The sequence below is a fragment of the Pyrus communis genome, chromosome 4 (genome assembly GCF_963583255.1).
Source record: "Pyrus communis chromosome 4, drPyrComm1.1, whole genome shotgun sequence".
Lineage (NCBI taxonomy): Eukaryota > Viridiplantae > Streptophyta > Magnoliopsida > Rosales > Rosaceae > Pyrus > Pyrus communis.
Genome location: NC_084806.1, coordinates 15,395,402 through 15,419,373, shown reverse-complemented (window position 1 = coordinate 15,419,373; position 23,972 = coordinate 15,395,402). Strand labels below are relative to the sequence as shown.

Below are 23,972 nucleotides of genomic sequence, written 5' to 3'. Positions count from 1 at the left end.
GCAATTGCAAATAAAGAAGAATACTAGTAAATAATAGTATTAAATATTAATGGTCGACTAAACTTTAATAGTACGAATTTGTAGTTATCGGGTTTTAAAACTTCACAAATGGATGTTACATTTGTTGGAAATCTCATGCCAACAGATCTTGACAATTATTATAAGCTAAGCGTTAGTACTTCAAAGTAGTCTTCTGCATTTAACTTTAAAAAATGCATAAAGATGTTTTAGAGTGCAAAAAATACCTCTTATTAATTATAAAATAACAACTTAACTGGTTCTATTTTGATCGTACTTTGATCTTGAATGGTGGCCACATGTCATGCGTCCTTCCTAGTTTTTGGTTCTTATACCACCACTTCTTGGAGGCTATATTATGTTTTTTCTCAGTCCCCTAATTTGGACCAGTATTGTACTTAGGCGTTAGTTTCATCCTTAAACATCTCCTATCAAAATCCCGGACGCTATACACCATTATTTGATGTTGGAACTTGGACAATAGTTTCTGGTCCATGCAATTCAAACTATGACTTGAATATTTAAGGTGAGAAGTTGTAAGAGAACAAATCTCATACATTTCCAGCTTCATCTCCTCCTTTTTCTTCCCCCCACTTCTTGAAGGATGGTCAATTTCTATCCCCTTTATTTTGAAATTCACAAACTCGTAGCTTTGGTTCATACAATTCATACGACTCAAGGGTGTTGGGATACTTATAATTTGATGAGAATAACGAACACGAAAATTGACAAAATTCATAGAGGTAATGTTCACCAACTACCACGGGGTGGCTCAGTGGTTGGGGACGAATTTTATGTCTGTATTGTATACGATACATTATAGGTTTGATTCTTGGCCCAAGTGAATCACTTGATGGTGGCCAGAATGAAGCTAAAATGCCTCTGTGAGTTTATTATTAATTAATGAATTATTAGGGAAAAAAAATTGGAATTTGGTGCTTATGAACCACAACTTTAAATTCCACATGAAAATGTGTCATTTTGAATCCCACGATATAGTAGTCAAGATAAATTGCTTTGAAGGCTTTGCCCCTGAAAGTGTTTGAGTCTCACTTTACTCCCTAAACTTATTCGGTCTCAGTTTATCTTCTAAAACATGTAAATTTGTCTCACTTTATCCTCTACCATCTCTATTAATTTACTAATCACCACCTTATTCCTCCTCTTCTTCTTCTTCTCTTCCACAACCACCACCATTTGATTAAGCTCGTCCCAAGTCCCCAGAAACAATCTCAACCATAGTCGGACTCCTACTGCACTGACCGTTGGATCCATATCCGATCGCTCTGGCCAGCCTTCAACCTCAAAGTTTCAGGCTTTGTTTGTTAGCTCAGCTTGTATTGACTATTTCAGTCGGATAGGATAAATATCATAAAATAGTACTGAATAAATTAGTCGCGCGTTTGGTGCAATATCGAATTAATAACTGTATTAGTTATAGGTAATTATTATTAGCACTCCAAAAACCTCATTTGACAATCCAAACTTTCTATAATTAGAAAGAAAAATACACTTGTGAGGAGTGTAGAATGAGATTTTTGAAGTACTAATAACAGTTCCCTATTTATATTGTGATTAATACTTAACCGAATAAAAAGGGAAAAAATCCAAATTAATGCCTATTGAATTTTTATAATTTTTTTTCTGTATAATTTATGATAAGAAGCAAATGAAAATGAAAAAAGCCCCATTTTCCTTCAAATCCTATCTGGAGTTATCTAGAAGAAACCCACTTGCTTTCGATCTTGGTCGATTCATCACCGCCATAACCACCTTTAATTTCCTTCAAAATACCAATTCAAAACCTCTAAAACAAGCAGAAAATTGTTTTACAGGTGAGTTACTGCAGATCTCTCTCTAGATTTGGTTAAATTCAAAATCTGAAACATAGAGATGGGAGGTGATTTTTTGGAATTCAACCTCCTCGCAGCCACCGCCATCATCAGGACAAAAACCTAGATAACATCTCTCCGATTTTAGTTCAATTTGCCACCATGGATGTCTGAATAGGGACGCCATGGCTTGGCTTTACTTTGCCACCTCTGATTTTTTGTTGTATATGCTTGATATTGATCGGACGTTGAGAGGAAGAAATAGACAGAAGGAATACTTGGATGAGGATTTTGCAATGCGTAGGAGCAGAGAGTTGAAGAAGGCAAGCGTGATTTGTGACCCGAGTAATTATACAGAGGTTTCGGAGAGTATAAATTAGCGGGTGTGAGGGGTACTAAATGGTGGGACTGGTTTAGTGTATTCGTTGCTGAATCAGTACAAATGAACACTAAACAACTGTTATCGTATTATTAATACTATATGATCTTTCATAAAGCATGGCAATAACTTGAGATCAACAACAAAAAAACAGAGGACATTATCATCTTTTCACCCACATAAGAGCAATTCCACCATGGGAAAGGACTTCCAGGGCTATCCACTATTTAATCCACCTAATCAACAGTAATTGCCCTTAATGAATAATAATTTCATTTTGCATCTCTACTCCTACACTTGAATAGCCCTGGCAATAGGTAAATAAAATAATAGTATTTTTTGCAACTTGCACTCCCTCACATCACTCCCTCTCTTTCCACTCATCTTTCTCACTTCTTTCCATTTTTTCTGAAGTTCCTCTCTCTCTCTCTAACCTCTCGACACTCACTCTCTCTAGAGCTTCGAGAGCTCTCACCCACTTTCCTCTTTGAAAATTGAACAAATCAAACTCCAAAACCATGAAACCTTAATCTCTGGGACTAAAAGATCCTAGCTATACCATTGCATGCATCATCGGACCATCATGGTGTAAACCACCATTGAAGCCGAGTTGGAAGCAAGCGAGGCACCGGGAATGTGTGAAGGAAGTGAAGGAAAAGCCCAGGCGAGAACCTCCGGCGAACCTCTGCGTAGATAGCGAGGGTCTGATTGAAGACGCCCTGGGAATTATCCGCACCATCTCTCTCTCTCTCTCTTTCTCTCTTTCTCTCTTTCCTCTGTTAACTTGAAGAAATTGTATTATTTATTTTTTGGGAAGAAAAGGAGAGAGAATAAAGAAATGGGAAGGCCTGGTGGTGTGGTGGAGTCACCAGCATCGGCGAGAAGCTCGCCCTCCGTCTCCAGGATATCGGCGTTGAGATCGACCTCCCTGAAGAATTGTCCAGGCTTATCCATCACGTGGTTGACGTCGCCCAGACGTCAACCTTGCATAATATGCCCTTCGGGCTCTCGAGCTGGCAACTCTTGCCGGGCCTTTCCCTCAGGCTCGCTCAGGCTCCATCGCCAGCACATGCTAGACCAAGTTGCTCGGGCTTTCTCGCCCTGTTTAAGAGCCAGTCCATTGGGTTATTGCCCACGGTGAAACTGCTCTAAGCCATTGCCCTTCTCCAACTCAGATTTCGATGTGTCTTCCACCTAAAATACACTTTCAAATTAAAGAAGTCCCGCCAATATTTTACTTAAGGTTCATGTGTATTTAGGGATTATGGCTCTGTGGTAAATAGAGAGGAAGAATCAAAGATGAGAAAATCGAACAGTGAAGGATCGGTTGAGATCAATGATGGTTGTTCTTAGAGAACTCAGTCACGATCTCCCTTTACAGTGAGGTGAATAGACCCCCTATGAAAACTCGGTCACAAAAAAGAAAAGAAAAGAAAAGGAAAAAAAAAAAAAAAAAAAACCAGGTCTCCAGATCCCAAGGTAGCATGTTGAAATCTGAAAATTTGTCCTCTTTTGTTTGAATAATAAATTGAAATGAAATCGTTTTCCAATAATTTTTTTTTTTTGTTTGGGTGGGGAAATTGAAGAAAAGATGAAAGAAAATCGGTTACGGTGGTTTGGACATGTGCAAAGAAGGCCTACTGACGCTCCTATTAGAAGATGCGACTATGGGACAAAGGTCCAAGGCCGAAGGGGTAGAGGAAGACCTAGGAAAACTTTGGAAGAGACTCTAAGAAAAGACTTAGAGTATTTGGATCTAATGGAGGACATGACATAGAACCGAGCACAATGGCGTTCTAGGATTCATATAGCCGACCCCACTTAGTGGGAAAAGACTTTGTTGTTGTTGTTGTTGTTTGTTTGGGTGGGGAAGGAAAATGAATAATATTTCTAATCTTAAATGATGAAGAGAAGGAGAAGATGAAAAGACGAACAAGCCAGCAAGGGGGAAGAGAGAATGAAATGAACCAAATAAGAGGAGAAGAGAGACTTGTATTGAGTGTTCACGTCGGCAATCGAGTTGGAGTAGGAAAAATATGAAAATGTCCTTTTTTTTTACAACCACGTCAACAACATGAACGAAAAAATATTAGAGGGCAGGCAAACACAAAATAAGTTTTAGAGGTAAAGTAAAACTCAAAAACACTTCATAGAGTTTTAGAGGTAAAGTAAAACTCAAAAACACTTCATAGGGCACACCAGTAATTAGTGCTCTTAGGTAACGTTTGGTACGCAGATGGGACAGAACGGAGGTTCTGTGTTATGTTTGGTACGCACAGGATGGAACGGGACAAATGTTCTGTTCTGTGTTTGGTAAGTGCATGGCAAATGAAACCAAAAGATTAAGGGCTCGTTTGGATGTGCTACTCTATAAAGCGCTTTTACTCACTAGCGCTTTTTGTTTGTAGCACTTTTCAATAGCGCTTCTATAAGGAAGTAGTTTGTTGTTTGGCATGCAACCAACTAAGCGCTTTTATATTGGATAGAAATGTTTTTAATATTAAATAGAGTGTTTGGTTGTCAAATGAATAAGCGCTTTCATTATTAATTCTCAATAATTTGTGCATAAGTATTTTTTGTATATAATTAGCATACAACTTGATTAAGAGTTGATGAAAATTCAATTACAAAAAAATAATGATCACTAACAAAATGATACATACTTATTGAGAATATATGTTTGTTTCTTAAAAACAAAAAGACACGTTATAGTTGCATGATAATCAAATGTGAAATAAGTATTAACTAGATATAAAAAGATTAACAATCCTTTCTTGTTCAACATCCATCTCTCACCTATGAGTAAAATTTTCATCAACAATTTATTCATCTTTATGATCTTCCTCATGTCCAGGCGGAAGTAGCTCATCATCATCATCATAAGGTTGGAACTCTTGATTTGTCATGGAATGATTCCTAATAAAATTGTGTACGGCCATTGAAGCAACAACAATTTGTACCTGTTTTTTAAAAGGGAAGTTACGCATGAGACGAATCATTGTCCATCTATTTTTCCAAACACCAAAAGTTCTTTCTATAGTACATCTAAGGGATGAATGCCTCTGATTAAATATCTATTTTTTCCCTCTTGGCTGACTTCCACGTCGAAATTTAGGAAGATGATATCATTCTCCCCTATAAGGTCCAATATATCCATTCATATGTGGATATCCAGCATCAACTAAATAATATTTGCCTACACCATAATTGAAAAGAAAAATATACAGATTTTTGTATTCATAAGATAATAAATAAATAAACACATTCATATAGGACTAAGGTTGATTACTAACGAGAAAGGGGATAAAGAAATTTCAATTCTAGTCTTTCAAGGCCTTCATGAATGACACACCCCGACCTGGAAAGTCCACTTGGACTCTGAATCAAGTTGTGTTGGCCAACATCTGGAGGGTGATGAAGCCTAAAGTGTAGTGTAGTCGAAAAAGGATGTGAATAAATTTAAACCTAAAAGTGCCTAATCAAAAGAGTGCGCGTAGCCGGTGCATGTGGTCGTGCCTTGGCCGGCGCACCTGGGTGTAATCAATACGCTCTAGTACTACGATCACGTGAAGGCTGGTGCAGAAGCACGGTCACATACAAGTCGCAATTGCCTAATGCAAACTGTACGACAGGACTGGCACCTAACTTGGATCCAAGGCAAGCGAACGGTGTCCAAAAAATATTCTGAAAATTTGTGTTGGTCTGTGACGTCGAGTAGATCGATTTCAAGTATTTAAACCCTAGGTTTGAGTAAACTATGGGGGTTTTATTCAAGTTTCCTTATATGTGTTTTAATTAATTTAAATATATTTATTTCACATATAGGGGAAACATATCTCGAGAACTTAGGGGGTCAGGCAAGGCTCGGGGGCTACGATCCGGCAACACAGTTGTGAGTGGGCAGTTTATTTTTATACCTATACATAATTATAGTTTCCATAAATGCGTATTTACTTCACTTTTACGCTTATATTGCCAAGTATCGTTATTGTGATATTAATTGTGATAAATGTTGCTATATGGTTGGAATATTACTGTCATGACATTCATACATACTTATACATGTTCATCTTGTTGCACCAGTGTTAGTACTCGCCCCAGGGCTAGGGCCAGGGCAGCCTTTCACGTGTATGTTCACATCCGCATTGTTCGCTCGCCTTAGATCCAAATTAGGTGCCAGTCATGTCGTACAGTTTGCATTAGGCAATTGCAACTCGTATGTCACCGTGGTTTTGCACTAGCCTTCACATGATCATAGTACTAGAGCGTATTGATTACCCAGTCATGTTCGTGTCAGAAATTATCTGTACGAACTCGTGTGTCAGCTTAGATGGATGAGCACTTAGTTATATTTGATTATCACATGATTATATTATTGTGGCATTTGATATGTCATGACTTGGCATATTTCTGGTTATATTGTTGTTGTACTGTTGGTTACATACTTACGTAGTATGTTTTAAGGAAACTATACTTGTTTTACAGCGAAGGGTTAGTATGTTCGAAAGTAAAGGTTTTCTTACAAGCGTTGTTTTGTTGACCCACTCAACTTTGTTTTTCGCCCCTCTATGACCTAGATAGTTGTACTCTTTGTGGCATTCGAGGAACCTTCAGCAGTTATGACATTATCTCTATTTTAGAAGTATGAACTTATCTAGTATGGTGTAATAAGTGTACTTTAGCTACTTTGACTACTTCACTGTAGTTTTACTGTCTATTATGCTCTGAATAATTATAGTAGGTTCTTCCCACAACTGCGCACTCTTTCACTGTTTAATTTAAATTAGTTCTAGTTTGGTTTTAATTTATTCACTTTTTCACATCACTTACTCTTATGGTTACGTCACCTCATGGTGACGGCCCACATGCTTCAACCTTCTAAGGTCGGGGTGTGTCCATGAATATACGTGAATCATGAGCAGTACCTCTTGTCCTACCCAGACAAATGTGAAACACATATTAAAATCACATACATCCATAACTTTTTTAGTTGTATTTCCTTTTCTACCAATATATGGCACTTGCATTTCTCTAGGCACCATAACTAGGACATGTGTTCCGTCAATTTTCCCTATGCAACCTTAAAATATGGCCACCGATTGTCACCCTTAATTTTATTTGATACTCTTTTGAATTGCCGATCATGTGGACATATAATATCAGTAGCCATGCGAGAAACAACATCTACTAGTATCCCAAATCACCTAGAAACAGTCTCTCCGGAGCGTTGAAACCTCTTTTGGACCATCCTATTAGTGTGCCCATGACCTAATTTGTTAAGAAACATTGCTAATGCTTTTTCCAGTGTTATATCTCCAATTCTTTTTAATCCAGTGTTCTAAAACGTGGCCTAGGCGACCGCCTAGGCACTGGGCGGTGGTTCGCCACCGCAATTAAACCAAAATCATCCAAGAAATTGGAAAGGATATTAGGCGACGCCTAGACGGGGGCTGGGTAGGCTAAGCAGCCTTGGTGACTGCTAGGCGGCTTGATGGTAAGTTGATTACAATGTCGTTCTTCTGCTGTGGTAAAGAGGATGGATGATTGGGCGACCATCCCGACAGGTTTCAATCTGCAATTGCAGAGAAAATGAAGTGAGATAATTTGGCTGGGATGAGAGCGATAGACATCGATCTGCAATTAAAGAGTAAAGATATGGGACGAGATAATGGATCTGCAATTGCAAGGTAAAAGAGAAAGAAAATGGACGGCTTTGCTGGGGAAAGAGAGAAAGAGAGAGGGGTAGAGGTATCTACAATTGCAGAGAAATAGGGCGGTTGTGCTTTAGATAATTAGAGTTAGGGTTTTTTTGGTTAGGAACTTAGGTGGCTTTTCTTTAAAACAAACGCCCAATTCGTTTTTAATGAAAAACAAAGGCCCAACAATGATTAAAATAAATGGGCTGACTAAATGTTAGAAAATCAACATAAAAAGTCCTAAATTTTACACATATACTTAAATCTGCCTCGGCGGCCTAGGCGCCTAGGCGCTAAGCCCTACTCTGCCGCCTGACCAGGGCCTAGCGTTTTTTAGGACCTTGTTTAATCCATAATCACACTTCCAAGTCTCTAACAAGTCTTATAAACATGTTGTTCCATCCTAAATTGTTCATGGCATCTTATATAATGACCATTTAAAACTTCCATTACCCATCTATATCCCGTATACGAAGAAGTCCTAGAAGGCTCTTTGTCAACATACTTTAACCATTCAGAGACAGCCGTGACACAACTTGCAGAAACCAGTTGATAAAATTCATCATCACTTCCATCAATAGAGGTGTTTGTATTGCTACTATCACTGCTACTAGAACTCATATATGTAAACACAAAAGAAAATTTTAATACGAGAGGAATATATATTCATGGCAAAAATAAAGATTACATTTTGAATAAAGTTCTAAAAAATCGTATAATTAAAGATAGTAGAGGCACATATGTTTAACCTATCCATTATATAATAAATACTTATTCAACCACACGAAAAAAAAAAAAATACATGTCGAAAAATATAATCCTAAGATAAATGTGACGAATCAAATTTTCTTGCTCTTGAGCCACATGATTTGTCGGTTAGATTGCTTCAATGCAACAAACATCTCTCTATTTTTTCTTTCAGTGAAGATATCAACCGCTTTCATACATTCACAACTTCATGCATTCCTTCCAAAACTTGCATCACATCCTCAATGCTACAACCAAGCTTATATGTGCTCTTAGAACGGTTGTTTACAGCTTTTAAAATACCATCTAATTGTTTTATCATCATGGCCCCAATTCCAACTCTTTTAGAATCTCTTGTTCTTTTTGTTCATTTTCCTTGTGTTGAAGGTTGAGCAGGGGAAGGTGTCTTAGCATTGGCTATGTCGTCAAGCCCCTCATTATTATCTATGTCATTTTCCAAATCATCTTGACCGTCATTTTGTTCGCCTGTTAGAGCTTTCTGGACATTATTACTCATCAACCCTTGTGAAGGTGCTCATGCACCTACACCTGTAACAGCTCATTCTTTAAACAAAATGTTCAGTTGGTCAACATTTTTCAGTCCACTATTTTGATATTTTGCAACTTCAGAATTCTCCTGGAATATGACTAACTACAATGAAAAAATTATGATAAAAGAACATAAATATGAAGTTAGATTTCCATGGATATGAGATAATAATTTATCACCTTCACTTTTTTCTCCCACCACTCATCACTTGCAATGATAGTTTGCTTCACAGGATCTCATCCTAAGCCAGTATCTTTTCCAACTAATGATGCCCACAATTGCCATTCTTTCTTAAGTGCAATTCATTTGTTCTTGAGTTATTTATGAACATATGACCTTTGAGTAAGGTTATTACATTTTTTTAATAACATTTTTCCATCCAATCCTATTAAGATGACCACCTATTTAATTTCCGGCTAATGTCTCAGCTACACAAACACTTATAAATATCTCAACACTTGCATCATCCCACATTGCCTTGCTCTTTTTTTCGTTACCTTCTCCACACGCTACAAGAAAATATGGTAATTGCGACACCTTTTTTACGACGCGTGGTGCGGCCCTCGCAATAACTATTAAATTTCATTATTTTATGCGCGCTAAACTTTGGTGCTTTGTTGTTTGCGACAGGAATAAGTTTCGTCGCACATACCTGTACGCTCTGTTGTGAATAAGTAGAAGAAAATAAAAGCACAACTGCACACTCTCATCTCCTTCTCGCTCTCCGCCTCACTCGTTCTTGTTCTCCGCCTATCTCCCTCTCTTCAAAGCAGAGATCCTTCTTTGCAACTCTTGCCACAACCACTGATGCTGAGACACAATTGAACCAGGTAAGGATTTATGTTTCTTGTTCCTCTCTCAAATCTCTCTTTTCCCTAACCCTAATATTTTTTGTCATCTCTCAGTTTTTTCTTTTCGCTGCTAGAAATTCAAATTCAACCTCATCCCTTCTCATTCGGTTAGATTATTTGAGGAATTATCTTCTAATTTATTTTTTCTTGGTGTTGTTTCATCATTTTTTCGCACATTCCAGTCTTATCTAATATTGTTGGAGGATTTTTTGTAATTCGAGCTAGTCAAAGAAATATGTTGGCTTGGTTTTGTTTATTTATTCTTTAATGGCACTGGTGACTCAATTAGCAAGAGAAGTAAAAATTTGGGGGTGGATTAATTGGAGAAGGATGAGGAAGAAAGCATTGTTGAATGCAGAGACAATGGTAGTGCTTTTGTGAAAAAGCACGGAGTGGTCAGAAAAAGGTGAGATTTGTAGTGGAAAAGGGAAGAACTATTTGGAAAGGAATGGTGAATCATGAGTAGAAATCAGAGCAAGACGAAGGAGAAAATGGAAAGCAGGCCTCTAAGAAAAGTGAGAATGGGGTGTAGTTTAAAGGTAGAAGATGAAGTGGGGCATTCTGACGACATCAATACAGGGAAAGGTTTGCGAAGAAGCAAGAGAGTAGGTTATTTTCTTGGGGCCATAAAGGATCATACGAAGCAGGAAGAAAGAAAGGTAAATAAGCAGTCCAAGAAAGTAAGTAATTTGTAAATTCTAGGTTTATGTCATTTGTTGTCAATGTTGTGATTTACTCGTTTTTGTTAATAAGTTACAGCTTAAGTTAGCATCTGAAAGATTACCTAACTGTTTGAACAATCTCTAATTGAAATGTTATGCTTTATTTTACAGGTGCTATTTTTTCATGAACCTATTCTATGTAAAAACATCCCTAGAATAGTTCCTGGTAATGGCTCGAAGTCATTTAAGTAAAATGATGTGGGAAATGCTCAATACACGTCCAATTTACAGGTTGGAAGAAAGCCATGTGTATTCGTAGGCATGCCTTTGGCAATCAGTATCGAACCCGATACAGTTGTCAAAGGGCCGTGAAAACTTGAAATGGTTTTTGGTAAGTAAATCTCCACATTCTAGATCATATGATTGTGTTGGTGAAGTAATTTCGCCTTGAATATGGTTTTTTGCTACGCATCTATCTGTTTGTAATGCTAAGTCCCAGAAGGAGTCTCCCCTGTTGCACTTGATGTTTACAATTTCAAAGGGCATGGTGTAGCCCTTTCTGTGTATAATGCTGATGAGGTTTATGTTACCACAATGGGCATCACATACCTTTTTGTTCGTTTAGGCAAATGTGCTGATAAACTCTACTAACAAAACCCTGGTTTTTTTGTAGTCTATTCGAGCATTTGCTGACTTGTCAACGTCGTTGGCTCTTTCCAAGAAGTGACCACTATACTTAAGCACCAAAAACACTATTATGAAGAAATAGTGAAGTATGATGGCAGGTAAATTTACCTTTGTTGGAAGAATTATTCAACATTCAACTATCAATTCTATATCATTTAGTTCTATAAGGAAATTATTACAAATGTTGAGCTATTTGACTGCCCCAGGTTTAAGGACATATTTGAGGAGGTTTATGATGAGAGGTGGAAGCTGAAGTTTGAAGACAATTCTACATGGTTTGTATTATCATGAGGACCTTGACATAGGAATATATAACTTATAAACGTTCTGATCATGTATATATGTTTCATTAATGTAAGTGAAATACATTCTTTGATATCTAAATGTTTCTCATTTTGTGAATTATGAATTGTATTAGTATTGGATTTTATTTTAGTTTGAAATATGTAGTAACATTTCACATGAAACAATTATGGTGAAGCTGTTTAAAATAATGTGATTGTGGCGTCCTATTTGATGCTTAATAAATATTTTTTTATAGTTGGTGCCAATTATTTGCGAGATTTGTAACTACTAGTATTTGTTATATATAATAATGCACTACACCGTTGCTTCCATCACTGCAGTGCGCCACTGCTTAGACCATTGCTAACACCACTGCATATGTATCTAGTATTTGTATAGATAATGCAGGATATGTAACCATTAACAATAAATTATTACTGTTGCTTTCTGTTGTCATTGGAAGTTAATTTGCTATTAGTAGTATCTACAATTGTTAATGCGGCATCAAATCTCGATAGCAATACAAGCCTCCAAACATGAAGGCCTTTTAGTAACCTGATTAGAAATATTTAACTTGCTCAAATGCATGTAGTATTTACAAATTAATTTTCGAAGCAAACTAAGTTGTAAATATATGTGTTCACAATGATACCTACCAACAAATTAGATCACCCGCCCGTACCTAGAGTGACTCTGAAGAATGTAGAAAAAAAAAATGCAGAAAATACCATTGGAATGTCAATGAACGATCTCTAAACCCTAAAATTATTTTCGTGTAGTTCAAAATTCACAACAATTTTGATAAAAATAACATCAACAATCAAATTCACACACTAGATACAAATTTTAAGAAAAGAAATAACAAACATACCTCCACAAGAATTTCAGGCTATGGAGATTCAGAGAGATTTGGGGAAGATGGAGAGGAAGAGATGGAGACCAAGATGACTTCTCCAGCCACCAAAATATTATGAAAATAAAAAGACTTTTGGGTTTTTAACATGCAAACCTAGAAAAAATTGGTGATGGCAATTTTGATGTTTTTTTCAAGTGTAATGGCATTTTAGACTTTGCAAATTAAAAAAATAGGGATAATTCGGGAATTGAAAAAATTTCATTAATGGGAGCAAAGTGCTTCCCTTGTTTTCTAGCACTTTAGGAGGAAGCAACTCGTAGGTGCTTCTTAGAAAATGCTTATTAGTGATTCTACTTCTAATTAAAAGCTTTTTTAAAATATTTGCCAAATGACCATTTTTTAAAACTAAAGCGCTTTTACTCATTAGGAAGCGATTTGACTATTTCAAAAGTACAACCAAACGAGCTCGAAATAACTAATTTACCCACGTGCATAAAAAAAATTTAAAAAAAAAATCGAATATTCTCATTCCAAACCCTTATTTTCAACTTTTCAGATGAAAACCCAATTTCCCAATTCGGATCAACCCACGCCGTCATCTTCTTCTTCACCCAGATCAGCCATTTTTGCCGCAAAATCTTCTTAGTCGTCGACAACTCAGTCACCATCTCCATCCCGTTTTCCTCTCCTCCGAACCCAACTCACTCAAAGTACCCATTTTCCAATTCCTCCCTCATTGTCCCTTAGCCCACCAAAAATCCCAACTCCCTCAAATTCATTTTAATCAATTTCTGCAGCGTCGTCGTCGTCCTCCCTGGGCTTACAATAACCGCCTGGCTATGGTGGCGACGACGGAGAAGAAGGTGGAGTGCGAAGGGACTGAACAGGAGGCGGTGGAGAAGCTTCGACATCGTCAATGACTGCCTTGGTCTCCTCTTCGCGCTTTTTGCTGCTGTGACGGTGACGATGGCAGCAGTGGTGGTGGCGGTGCTTGTGGCGCTTGGACGACTTTTTCAACAGCCTCATCGTCGTCAGAAAAGGCTCGGAGGTGCTTGATATGCGAGTCCTGGGCATCGCTAGCGACAATCTCGTCGTGGGACTAGCAGGGAGGCGGTTAGAGGAAGGTGGGGTTAGGTTCGGATGGGTTTGCTGGGTTTATGGTGGAGGAGGAGGAAGCTATAGGAGAGAGGGAGGGTAGAAGAGAGAGAGGCTATGGGAGAAGGAGGGAGGGTAGACAGTGGAATTAATGAAAAAGAGAAGGGGTATTGTTGTCCAAAAAATTTATAATTTTGTGTTCCATGGCTAGAGCAATTCGGTCCAAGAGGGATGGTGGAACAAACAAAATGACTAAAAATCATTTCATGGGACAGCGCATCCCGAACAACTTGGCGTATCAAACATGGGACGAGTATGTTCCGTCTCATTCCACATATCAAACGGCACCATAAATCTTAGGCCTTCTTCATTGGACCAACTACTAAAAAACTTTGAAGAATTTGTGGCATCTACTAAAGAAGAAGACAATAACGATAAAAGACTAAATGACATTTATCCCATTAAGAGGGACTGCTATTATACATGCATTTATGTTATACGTTTGGCATCTGACGGTCAAATATGCAATAAAAAGATGAGAAAATATCAAATATGACCATTAGATGATGGATATATTAAATAAATGCATGTACCCTAGCCAAGTTCTTATTTTTTGCTTGTAACTTTTGGTACCCAACCATTTATATTTCTAACAATGGTCGCCCAAGTGAGTGGTTATTAATCATATTTTAGAGTCATGAATTGATGTGGGAAGTAATATGAACCATAATCAATGGGAATCAATGGGGTATGAGATAAACAAGCCTTCCCTTTTAAGCATGCCATATCCAAAATTACTGTAAACCCACCTTTAGACCTCTCTAACCTTTGGGCTAAAAACCAAATTTTTTTAGCCTAGCAACAACTTTTCTGCTCCAACCCTTTTAGCCTAAAATTTTAGCCCGGGATTATTGAAAAATGAACTTAGGCTAATTTTTTTTCTTAAATTAACCTTTTTTAAAAAATAATTATGTAGACTATTGTAAATTAATTTTATGAATATTTTAATAATAATATTTAAATTCTGATAAATATTGAAAAATCACTAAATTTTTCCACAAAGCAAGCATTCAATTTTTTTTAATTATTTTAGCCGTTGGATTTAAATTTGGGCAATTAGATCTTTTTTTTAACGTTAGATTTAATTATATTCGATCTCAGCCGTTGGATTCAATGTATTTTAAAATAACATTGTAAAAAAAAAATTTTGACTGTAGACAGTTGGATCAACCAACGGTCCAATAATGCCAACCGTCCGATGAACAAAAGAGTTGTTGGGCTCATAATTGCTTCCGACAGCAGACCTGACAATGGGTCCCACCCTGTCGGGCGCTGAAGGCTAATGCTCGCGTGGAGCGAGTGGCGCGAGTGACCAAACCGAGAGTGGGCTAGGAAAGGGAGAGTCCACTCGTTTCTAGGCTATTTCTTGGGGGGAATTTGGCCCTCATTTGGCATTTGATTTTTAGCTCAAAGATTTGACTTGGGTTGGGTTGGGTTTGGAGGGGAAATAGGGGGGAAATTTTGGCATTTAGCCCAGGATTGAAGAGAGTCTTAAAAAAAATCATTAATTGTTGAAATAATTAATGGATGAAAATAATACCCTTTTCTTGCAAATCAATTTTTTTTAGGCAAACATGACCTTCACACGTTAAGAAACTCAATTACAACTTTAGCGGACAAACTCTTGTCGTAGAGAGATTCTTTTAGTGGGTTGGGAATAGGTTTGGTACACATAATGTCATAATAAAGTAGTTGAATTTTTTTTTTTTTTTTTTAGCATTTAACTACTTATAGTGTGACACTTGGTATACCAGGTCATGTTTTTGACAAACTGAAAATTTTCTCCTATGTGCGGGCAATTGTGCTTAGCAGTTATATAAATTTAGAACAATACTAGCGAGACCAAATTTAGAGTCAAAATTTACAAATTAAATGATATGTGACCAATATGAATGAGCATGTTTATCAACGTTTAACTTATAAACCAATCATCAACTTTCATATATTTTAATTTTTAAAATTTTGTCTACAAATTTAGACTGTGTAACATTAGCCGTAGATATATAGGTATGGTCGCATTTTCCTTGCTAGGAAAGTATAATAAATCGACGGCCCATACCTTCGTTCAGCAGCCATGACCAAATCTGGCGGCCCATACTCAGACACTACAGAATTCCAATTACAAATTTAAGAGAATTTTAGTCATTTGAAACTCACAATGGCATTTAAGTTAATTCCCTTAAAATCTGGGGCATATGCACTATCAAAATTCATATAAATACATGAATCACGCCCTTTGTCTCGCCCCCCATCCTCTATAATCCCCAATCATCCGTCCTCCTCCCCTTCTTTTGTGTGTTCTCAACCGCCGCATCCGCCCATTCTCCGCCGTATTACGGCGGCCCCTCCTCTCACTCCTCCGTGCATGCAATCTGATCCGTCTCCACGATTCGATTCGGGGAACAGCTATCCAGATCCGATTTAATCTGTCCAGCTGCAACCTCTAGCCTAACCCACCCCAATCCCAAACCCCTCCTTTCATTTCGTAATTTACCATTTTTATTTATTATTTATCTTTTTTTTTAAATCTGAATTTTCCTTTTCTTTCTCTAAAACTCCTTTTGTGAAATTACATTTCTACCACCACAAATCCCCACCCCGACGTTTCCAAAAGGTGCCCGGTACCCTGGTTTTTTTCTGTTGCCCCCGACAACAAATTTCCAATTGCCGGTTTTATCCGCTGGAGGATTTTCCATTTCGAAATTCGTTTGCTGACGTGGCATGGAGTTTTGAAAATAATGCTTAGACGATGAGTTTCCAGCAAAACCACGGCCGTAGGATTCTGCCACCTGTCCCGTCCAGAAAGCGAAAGGAGAGCTCATCGAACGGCTTTAAACAACCGGCTCCGAAGGCTCCAAAGGCTCCAAGCACAACGACGTTTCCAAAGGCTCCGAGCAAATCTTCGGCTCCAAAGGCTTCGAGCAAAACGACATCTTCGGCGCCGTCGTCCAATCGACTTCTGGCCGGCTACATGGCGTACGAGTATTTAACCAAGGGCACACTGTTCGGTCAGAAGCTCGACCCGGCTGGAGAAGAGGCAGTTCCGCTGGCGGGGAAGCCGATCGAATCCGGACAAGGAGCTGGTACGGGCGCAGTGCAGGAGAGTTACTCTGAGGTGGCGAGCTTAATGAAGACGGATGGGGCCCACATTCCGGGGATTGTAAACCCGACGCAACTGGCGAAATGGATTCAGATGTGACAGTGCTTGTGGTAGGACTACGATCCGATAGGGCGTAGGGGTGTTTGCGTGGGGTGGAGACGTGGCACAGCAAGATTGGATGGATGCCGGTTTCGGTCCACGTCAGCTATTGTAGCGGTTGGTAGTAAAAAAGAAGTCGGGAGTTCTCGAAGCAAAAGTGCATGATTCGTGAATATTGAGTGAGTGAGTCTGAAGGTGGCGAGTGAGGATCGAAACCAAATCACGCAACCGTGACTCTTTCTCTCTCTAGATCTCTCTCTCTCTCTCTCTCTCTCTCTCTCTCTAGAATCTGTTGGTGGTGATAATATTATCTCTGTGTTTTGTTTTGTTGTATTTATTTGTAGGATGACGATGATGATCAAGCAATTTAGAGAGAACACAGAAATGGAGTCCGCCCTTTCGAATTTCGGTGCTTTGTTGTTAATTAACTTGTTTAATCTCATCTAGTTATGATTTTGCATATATATTTTTCCTTCATTGTTATTTTTATTTGGGTTAGTTTTATCTTTTGACTTCATAATATTGTAGTATGAATGCCTGCATATATCCTTGCATGCATCATGCACGTGTGATCTGGGCACCTTACGTTCAAATATATACACACATATATGTATATATGTGTGTGTGTGTGTATATGCACTTGGCTTGGCATTGGGATTATTACAGGTATTGCATGAAAAAAATGAAAAAGGGTTGGACGTTGTTGGTTTAATTTGTAGCTGGTTGTGATTGATTAGAGCGTGAGCAACATATATGCTTGCTGTCTTTTGCACGTTCAATATATTGTTTCCGGCCCTTGAACTCGGATAATAAATTAAATACTCATCATTCAATAGGATATACGCATGGATATATGCACCCGTTTCATACAAGTTTCTGTTGGACTCCTCAACGAAGCATTTGTCGATGCAAATTTCTGTCGTCTCTAGCTTTGATGAAAATGCACTTGCAAAACAATAAACACCTTTGATCAAGGACCTAAGTCTCATACACCCACGAGGTGGGGGAGGGTTAGGCCAATGGATCTCTGCTGCCTAAGTTAGTTTATCTGAGAAAAGTAAAGTGTTTAGGGCTTTTTAAGGTAAAAAAGCTTACCGAAATTTGGTAGAATAAAGGGTATATATAGGAGGAGAGGGGCCATAGTGTTAGGGTTTTGCCCTACACATGACAACATCCTATTGGCTAAGGTTTATGGAGGAATATTCTCAAGATATTAAATAGGAAATTATATTTTGAGATAATGAAGTAATTATCCTAATTAAATTAAATAGGGATTACTTACTTGAATAAAGTTAATCTTCAATTAGGAATGTATTAAAGATAAGATTTGGGTAATTAATCATTATCTTTAATGCTTTGACTTTTCCTTGTCAATGGCAGATGAGCTGTGAGCAGTCGTATTCAGCTGTAGGGACCTTTAGGGTGTGAGCTGCGCATGGGAGCATTGAGAAACTTGCCCATTTAATGAGGGCAATCTTATCTTTCACGGGCAAAAGTTCACGTGTCACCTTTAGAATTTTTGGGATTATTTTAGACTCCACACCACCCGTTCATGTATGTGTGTAATGAACACACACCAAGGCACGAAGTGGCTTGTCCGTTGATCTGCCATCAAATGTTCTGTGTTTTTTTTAGTTTATACAACTATGCTTGCAGACATGCGAAATTCTATAGTTTCTGCCGACTGTACGTTTAATAACATATATTGAGTCTCTGAACTCTGATAATGGCTTACATACACCTGGATTAATAGAGATAGGAACACGGGTATATTCACCGCGCTACATGCACGTTTTTCCTATTGAAAACCTCAACGAGTACCCGTCCATTTTTTTATGCACTTAACACACCAAGGCACTATGCGGAGCTCTTGCTCGTTGATATGCAATCAAATTTCTACAAATCGATCTTTTCTATTACGACTACTGCTTGCATTGCTGCATACATGCGAAGTTCTACAGTAGCTACTAGTTTTCGATCTATGTGTGGAAGATTTAATGATTTGGAGGATTGAGTTACCTAAGTTACGGTTGTTTATCTACACAGGTTGTTTCTTCATTGAATTTAAAACATGATTGACAACTTTAGCTTTCTAATTATACTAATTAATTAAAACAGTGTGTTTATATGTTAAAATTACACCACCCTGTTAGCCACATGCATGTATACCAGGCTACGGATGGACAAAATACTAGCGGTTTTGGGTAACCATGGTTACCCATCCATTTAAACTTTACGGTTATGGTTATGAGTAATCATTTAGATAAATAAACGGTTATGAGTATAACCGTTTACCCGTGAATTTTAAATGGATGGTTATGAGTATTAACCGCGGTTATAAACAGGTAACCGTTTACCCATTTATTTTATATATGTAAAATTAACACAAACCATGTTCTCTATTGGCCAAAACTTAGATCAATGTTATTGACTATAGTGCATGGTTTATATAGCTAATTATAATATAATGTAGCTCATTATATATATATATATATATATATATATATATTATGTTAATACTTTACATTATGGGTTAAATAACCCAAGAATACTGTCTTCTAAACAATTTTCGTAACCCAAAAATACTTAGCAAATATTATATTACCTTCATTGGTAATGTGACATCCCACATCGCCCAGGGGAGTGATCCTTAAATGTATATTCTCATCCCTACGTAGCATGAGGCCTTTTGGGAGCTCACTGGCTTCGGGTTCCGTAGGAACTCCGAAGTTAAGCGAGAAGGGGGCTAGAGCAATCCCATGATGGGTGATCTACTGGGAAGTTGCTCGTGAGTTCCCAAAAACAAAACTGTGAGGGAATGGTAAGCCCAAAGAGGACAATATCGTGTTACGGTGGTGGAGCGGGCCCGGGATGTGATCCGCCCCGGGCCGGGATGTGACAATTTGGTATCAGAGCCTAACCCTGGTCGCGTATGTGCCGACGAGGACGTCAGGCCCCTAAGGAGGGTGTATTGTGACATCCCACATCGCCCAGGGGAGTGATCCTTACATGTATATTCCCATCTCTACCTAGCACGAGGCCTTTTGGAAGCTCACTGGCTTCGGGTTCCATAGGAACTCCGAAGTTAAGCGAGAAGAGGGCTAGAGCAATCCCATGATGGGTGACCCATTGGGAAGTTGCTCGTGAGTTCCCAAAAACAAAACCGTGAGGGAATGGTAAGCCCAAAGCGGACAATATCATGCTACGGTGGTGGAGCGGGCCCGGGAAGTGATCCGTCCCGGGCCGGGATGTGACAATTTGGTATCAGAGCCTAACCCTGGTCGTGGTGTGCCGACGAGGACGTCGGGCCCCTAAGGGGGGTGGATTGTGACATCCCACATCGTCCAGGGGAGTGATCCTTAAATGTATATTCTCATCCCTACCTAGCACGAGGCCTTTTGGGAGCTCACTGGCTTCGGGTTCTGTAGGAACTCCGAAGTTAAGCGAGAAGGGGGTTAGAGCAATCCCATGATGGGTGACCCACTGGGAAGTTGCTCATGAGTTCCCAAAAACAAAACCGTGAGGGAATGGTAAGCCCAAAGCGGACAATATCGTGCTACGGTGGTGGAGCAGGCCCGGGAAGTGGTCCGCCCCGGGCGGGGATGTGACAATTTGGTATCAGAGCCTAACCCTGGTTGCGTATGTGCCGACGAGGACGTCAGGCCCCTAAGGGGGGTGGATTGTGACATCTCACATCGCTCAGGGGAGTGATCCTTATATGTATATTCCCATCTCTACCTAGCACGAGGCCTTTTAGGAGCTCACTGGCTTCGGGTTCTGTAGGAACTCCGAAGTTAAGCGAGAAGAGGGCTAGAGCAATCCCATGATGGGTGACCCACTGGGAAGTTGCTCGTGAGTTCCCAAAAACAAAACCGTGAGGGAATGGTAAGCCCAAAGCGGACAATATCGTGCTACGGTGGTGGAGCGGGTCCGGGAAGTGATCCGCCCCGGGCCGAGATGTGACAGGTAACAGTTAAAAATATCGTTCGTAAACTATTATTTCAATTATTGAAATGGTATAAGGACTTAAAAAATTAAAATATGGAAATGTATGATGAATGTACCTATAAAGTGTTTAATTGTAAAAAAAATAAAAAAATAAATATGAAATTTTTTTTTTTTCATTTTCAAGTTGTTAAAAAACATGTAGACGGGTAAAAAAGGGGTAAAAGAAAAAGGTTAAACGGGTTTAAAAAGGGTAAATGGGTAAACGGGTATTAAATGGTTGCGGTTAAATAGGTATGCAGTTATAAGTATGGTTAACCATTTATAAACGGTTATGAGTATGAGTATAACCGTTTAGGCAATTACCCAATGGGTAAACAGTTATGCAAGGTATGAGCATAAACGGTTATGGGTAAATAATAATGGTTACCCGCCCGCCATAACCGTTGCCCATCCCTGATACTAGCCTACCAGGTTGTCAATGACTCCAGTTCCGTATTATTTATATCTTGGCCATCTATATTGGAATGCAGTATTGTTCTTTTCCTATTTGCTGATTTGTATATGTTGAGCAAATGATGAACAAAAACTGACTAGGAGAACTGTCATGGCCTGGAGGCCCTCATCGAACGTATTGTATGCGTATATGTCAATTGTTTCGTTTTTACGCGTTCAGTTTTGACAATGAGATGTTCTAAATCACAGTAATGTCGGGAAGAGAATTCAAACTTAAATCAAAGAAGCCAGTGAACACACTATTTTAATCGGCTTGACTAATGAATACACATTTATTGTTTAAGAGACTATTGAGATTAAATATATGTTCACCAAAAACTTTCCTCTAAAAGGAAAGTGTCTTGTCAGAAAACACATTTATTGAAGTTAAATGAGATAATGGTGCCAAAGTTTATGATTTATCTAGAACAAATCTTGTCTGAAAACCGAAAAAGAGATTTAAAGGAAAATTGTGACGGTGATGATTTGTAACTGTTCTTATGAAATTAAACTAAACACACAACAAACGTACTGAATCCAAAATCCTGATCCACAAATATTTAATTTGTATATGAACTAAAATGTCTGTGCAGCAGCTTTTGAGTCTCGAAAATTTTCCGGAGACGGTCTTTTCACTCGAGTAGAGCTTCCTGTGTACGAGTAAGTTTATTTTTTGAGTTTTCATATAACCATTTATAATAGTTATGCATGTCTGATGTAGGACTTCTAAGGAATGGATATATTTTACTCCTCCTTGGTTCTTTAATTTTCTTGGGTACTACTTTTTTCCTTTACAAATGACAAGATAGTTACACAATAAATTCATCTAAATTAAGGGGATGGAGTCTCCTCTTGTCTATGCACTTGTCTTAGTGCAAGTCTGGATTTAGTCCAACTAATGTTGTTTTTTTGTTCAATAAAGGAGAGGGTGAATGCATACATGTATATAGACTAGTTGATTAGAACAACGTTAATTTGTATCACTACTACAATATATGCTATCATCGGCGGAGGAAAAACCGATGAGAAATCAAATTTCTGTCGGAAATTTGGCACAAATCCGACATTAAACAATGTAATGTCGCATTGGAATAGCGACACTATTGCTATCGTCGCGAAAGGGCTTCAGTGTCGCTTTTTGGGCTTAATCCGCCACTACACTGCGTCAGTTTAAAGCGACACTAACTTTAACGTCGGTTTAAAGCGACGTATAGTTACACGTGCATCAGTAATTTAATTGTAAAATATACAACCTACTGTCGCTTTTAATCGACATTGTAATAAAATTAAATAAATTAAATATCCCTTAAACCGACGTTAGATAACAATTAAATAAATAAAATATAAAATCTAGTAACGGTCTTAACCGACACTATCTTTGTTAATAATAATAAAAATAGATGGACAACTGCATGCAATTTCAATTAATTCCAACTAAAATAAATTATATAATCAAAATAATAAATTTTAAGATCTAAATAAACATTAATGAAAATAAATAACAAGAACAGTAGTGCCAAACTGTACATCTAACATTCCACATAAAATACAAAAAGTCATCCGTCGTAACAAACACTAAATCCGACATTACAAACATAACATAAAAAAACAAAAAGATAGAACGATTAAAGTGTCATATTTAACCGACAAGAAAATGAACCAAATAAACTACCCAATCGAATTTGCGCCTGAACGTCGTCCAGATCCTTCTGCTTGAGAACCTTCTCCTTGAGATCCTCCCCCTTGAGATCCTCCATCTGATCCAAAAATCCTCGACAAGTCCACATCAAATCCAACACCCGCAAGCATTCCAGAAAACCCCCCAACTAGAACTTCAGGATAAAATCCACTAGGAGCAGCCATCTCAGGTTGATATACTGGCACTTGATAAGGCGGCTGCTGCATGTATGGCATGGACGGCTGCTGCATGTATGGCATGGGCTGCGTAGGCATCAGATACATAGGATATGGAGGTTGCTGATTATGGCCAGCATACGAATATGCAGGGGGAGGCTGACTTTGGCCCGACTGTTGAGGAGGCTGACTCTGGCCTAATTGTTGGGTTCCCGGGCTATACGGTGGTTGTGGCTGAAATCTTTGAAAAAACCATGCAAACAACTGATTTTGCTTGTTCTCTAGGTTCGAAATCCGTTTATTATTATTTTCATCCCTCATTTTCAACTCATTATTTTGAGTCATCAGCAACGCCATTGAACTCTTAGATGATCTCCTAGAGGAAATTGATGTAGAAGATGAAGAAAATGCATAGGACACCATATCAGGAGTCACACCATGACCGTATCCTCTGACTTTATTATGCCTCTCAGGACCCATAGTATCAACATAAACTTGGGTCCTAAGATCTTCATTATCCTCTTGGCCTAACTCAATCAACGTTTGCAGATTGCTCTCCATTGTTGCCTTGCATTACAATTTTTAAAAACAAAAATTCAATCGTAAAACAGAAAAATAAGCTATAGATAATAAAAATTAATAAAATGAAATACTAACACGAAAAAATCAATTACCCCTGTACGCTCCGATGTTTCATCAATCCACGTTTTATCTTTTCATGTATGACATTCACGAAAAAAGGTTACAGGATCTGCTTCTTT

The 23,972-nt window shown here is 38.3% G+C and overlaps 1 protein-coding gene and 1 long non-coding RNA gene across 2 annotated transcripts; both read left to right on the top strand.

Annotated features, from left to right (window-relative positions):
- Positions 1-10,431: 10,431 nt before the first annotated feature.
- On the top strand, positions 10,432-11,885 carry LOC137732576 (uncharacterized). The gene is made up of 3 exons (XR_011068354.1): positions 10,432-10,732; positions 11,409-11,520; positions 11,629-11,885. It is a non-coding gene; the product is annotated as an uncharacterized lncRNA (long non-coding RNA).
- A 4,094-nt stretch (positions 11,886-15,979) lies between these two features.
- Positions 15,980-17,323, top strand: LOC137732534 (uncharacterized). The gene has a single exon (XM_068471855.1). It carries the CDS (start codon positions 16,468-16,470, stop codon positions 16,915-16,917), a length of 450 nt encoding a protein of 149 aa, XP_068327956.1. The 5' UTR covers positions 15,980-16,467; the 3' UTR covers positions 16,918-17,323.
- The last annotated feature ends 6,649 nt before the right edge of the window (positions 17,324-23,972 follow it).

What these genes read in the sequence shown, in the direction of transcription:
- LOC137732534 (XM_068471855.1), top strand. Translation starts at nt 16,468, where the DNA reads ATGAGTTTCCAGCAAAACCACGGCCGTAGGATTCTGCCACCTGTCCCG.